The sequence below is a fragment of the Tupaia chinensis genome, unplaced genomic scaffold (genome assembly GCF_000334495.1).
Source record: "Tupaia chinensis unplaced genomic scaffold, TupChi_1.0 Scaffold149383_1, whole genome shotgun sequence".
Classification (NCBI taxonomy): Eukaryota; Metazoa; Chordata; class Mammalia; order Scandentia; family Tupaiidae; genus Tupaia; species Tupaia belangeri.
Genome location: NW_006209227.1, coordinates 2,814,953 through 2,818,430, shown reverse-complemented (window position 1 = coordinate 2,818,430; position 3,478 = coordinate 2,814,953). Strand labels below are relative to the sequence as shown.

General features: G+C 51.2%; 1 protein-coding gene across 1 annotated transcript in view; it reads right to left on the bottom strand.

Annotated features, from left to right (window-relative positions):
- The window catches only part of SAG (S-antigen visual arrestin), a 37,843-nt gene that overhangs the window by 24,900 nt on the left and 9,465 nt on the right, over positions 1–3,478 (bottom strand). The window contains exons 4-5 of the mRNA XM_027769355.1: positions 3,296–3,478; positions 522–581 (exon numbers count right to left, since the gene is read on the bottom strand). The exon at positions 3,296–3,478 is cut by the window's right edge and continues 12 nt beyond it. Coding sequence (XP_027625156.1) covers positions 522–581; positions 3,296–3,478 — 243 coding nt within the window. The remainder of the gene's footprint in view (positions 1–521; positions 582–3,295) is intronic.

Genomic DNA, 3,478 nt, shown 5'->3' with positions numbered 1-3,478 from the left:
CCTCTCAGAGACCTCTTTAAACATCCTAAATAGCCCACCAGATGCTCTTGTCACCGCTTCAAGCCTTTGCCTTCTGTGGCCCCATGTCCCTCTGACAGGCATGGCATGCAGGCGAAGGTGTAGCCCAGCGCCCCTCTGATGGGCATGGCACATGGGCGTAGGTGTGACCTTGTACTCCTCTGATGTGCACGGCACACAGGCATAGGTGTGGCCCCACGCCCCTCTGATGGGCACGACACGCGGGCGTAGGTGTGACCCCGTGCCCCTTTGACGGGCATGGCACGCAGGTGTAGGTGTGGCCCCGCGTCATGATCCTTCTGCCTCAGCTTCCTCAGTTAGACCTGACGACAGGCACGTGCCACTCTGCCCGGGTGAGGTGGGCACGGCACGCACCCCGGGTCCCCCACACAGCCTCAGCCTGTGAGCAGCCTCTGCCAGCACCCCACCAGGGGTGGCCAGCACCGTTTCAAACCCACTGACAAAAAGGCACGAATGACTCCTCGCAGCTGACCCCTACTCACCTTTCCCGTATCCTGGGGCGCCGGCTGCAGCATCACCGAGCAGGGCAGGTAGTCGGGGAACTGTGGAGACAGACGGAAAACCCTCTCCTTCAGGGGGACTGTTCCACGTGCTACCTCACGGTCGCACACAAATGGGGAAGTGGATGTGATGAGCAAGAACGCAGGAAAAGCATGGGTCAGCAGGCGGCACGAGGTTAAGGGGGCTGGATATCCCACATGGCCGACAGAGCAGTTCAAGTCCTGGACCCAGTGGCTTGAAAATCATGCTGGACACGGGTGCATGCATGCTCCAGATCCCAAGACTGGAGAAGGAATGCAGTGGCCACCCCTTGGAAGGTGGTTTCTCACTTTCTCCCTCTCTCTATTGCTCTCTCTCTGGCATGCACACAAGCCCTACTGCAAACTACAAATAAGTAAATAAATAAATAAGGGCTCCAAAATCTCTCTCTCTCAAAAACCAACAAAACCACAATATGTATGTGTGTCGTCTACACTCCTGACCCCAGGTTAAACACTGGCTAACATGTTTTTAAAAGTCCTGTGTGCACAAGTACACATACGCAAGTACACATGCATGTGCACGTGTGTACAGAAACGAGACCAAATGATGAACATGGCTTACAGTATGTTTTACTCACTTTGTTAACCCTGATCCTATTCAAAAAGCATCAGGATCATTTTTCCAAGTCATGAGATAGTTCCACACCATCATTTTAGGGCTTCTATAATGCATTTTTTTTTCCCCTTTAGGCTTTTTTCTTCCCACTGGGCATGTGCACTCACAGGAGAGAGACAGAGACAGAGAGAGGGAAAGTAAGAAGTCACCTGCAATTCCTTCTCCTCCTGGGGTTTTGGGCATGTACGCACACATGACTGGCATGATTTTCAAGCCACCAGGTCCGGGACGTGAACTGCAGTCAGCTATGCAGGAACCCAGCACCTTAACCACCACACCACCTGCCATCCCCTCTAAAATGCACATTTAACATAGCCAGATCCTTCTGTTAGCTAGTTAAATGGTCCTTACTTTTTTTTTTTTTTTTTTTTTTTGCCATTGTAAACAATGCTGCAATAAATACCCTTCCTCATATATCTTCTGCACGGTTTTAGCCAATTAAGTCTTGGCTTCATCGCTGGAAAGGGAAATGTCAGGTCAAAATCCCACTTTTAAAGTTCTTTATGTTGCCATGTCACCACTGAAAGGTGATGCCACTTCAAGGTCCCAGCACAGGTGAATGGAAGCAACTAGGCCCATGTCACTTTTTTTAAAAGGTGATTTTAAAAAATTATAGCAAAACAGCGTAACATAAAATGTACCATTGTCACCATTTTAAAAGTACAGCTCATCAGCAGTACGTACTTCCACATTATTCTGCAGTCGCCGCCGGGCAGCTCCAGAACCGAAGCTTGGAGTATGTTGAATCCCAATTCCCATTCCTCCTCTTCCCCGACCCTGACGACCCCCGTTCTACTGCCTGTGTGAATGACCCTGCCTAACTCGGTACCTCCGACAAGTGCAATCAACAGCGTTTGTCCTCTTGGCTGGCTTCTTGCACTTGGCGGAATGATCCCAAACTCCATGTGTCATCGCATGCACCGAAATTTCATTCTCTTTAATTTTTTTTTTTTTTTTGCCTTAGGGTACATGTGCATGCCAGAGAGGGAGACACAGAGAGAGAGGGGGGTGGGGGGAGTAAGAAATCACTCCCAAAGAGTGATGGCCACATTGTAATCCCTTCTCTTCCAGCCTCTTGATGCAATTTTGGGCATACACACATGTGCATCCAGTGTGATTTTCAAGCCACCGAGACTGGGACTCAAACCACACAGCCAGTCATGTGGAATCCAGCACCTTAACTTCCATGCCACACACTAGCCCATCATTTTTATGACTGAACCAATATAACTTGGAGGAGTGTAAGATCTAGAGACAAGGGGCTAGCGGGTGGTGTGGTGGTTAAAGGTGCCGGATTCCCACATGGCTGACTGCGGTTTGAGTTTCAGACCTGGCAGCTTGCTTTTTTGCCCTCTCTCTCTTTCTCTGGCCAATTTTTTTTTTTTTTTGAGAGGTTTTTGCTATAGGGCACGTGCGCTCTCCAGAAAGACAGAGAGAGACAGAGAGACAGAAAGTGAGAAATCACCCCCTGGGGGGATGGTCATGCCGCAATCCCTTCTCCTCCATTCTCCTCTCGGGATCTTGGGCCCGCACGCACACGTGCCCGGCATGAGTTTAAGCCACCAGGTCTGGGACTCGAACCGCGGTCGACTGCGTGGGAGGCCAGCGACATAGCCATTACACTAACTGCTGGTCCCATTCATCATACAGGTTTCACCAGGTATGACACTAACCTCGAGAGACAGGAGTACAGCTACCATGACCCGGACTTCGGGCAAGCTGAAGACGCCTTCGCTAAGACCTTCCGTTCCGTGGGGAGTCCCCTCCTGTCTGCGACTCCCCAGGGCCGAGTGAGCCCTTCTGCGAGCTTTCTTTTTATAGCTGAGCAAGCACAGGGATGATATGCTCATATAATTAGGTGGTCGGATGAAATATTTAAGCAGTAGGTTGAAACAGTGCCTTCAAAGGCCGAGAGGCTATTTTCAAGGACTTAAAAAAAGACAGTCACATACCATGCCATCTAGCATTTCCTTCAAGGGTGCAATTTACAGGCCTCAGACGTGAGTCTGTCCTCTGCCCCCTTCCTGTGTCCCCTTTCACATGGTAAGGTGCTGTCAGTGAAGGAAGCAAGGGCAGGGGGAGGGGACAAGGCACCCACCGTGAGCAGAAAGGGGTACGTGTGTTTCCCCAGCTTCTTGAGCAGGCTCTCCTGCAGCTTCGTGGGGGCACTGGTGCCCCCCACAGGAGGATACACCTGGGCCCGAGAGAAGTACAGGTCCCGGCGGAAGGTCAGGCCAATCACGTCGATGTCATCCTGGCCATAGCGGAAGGCGCAGGTCAG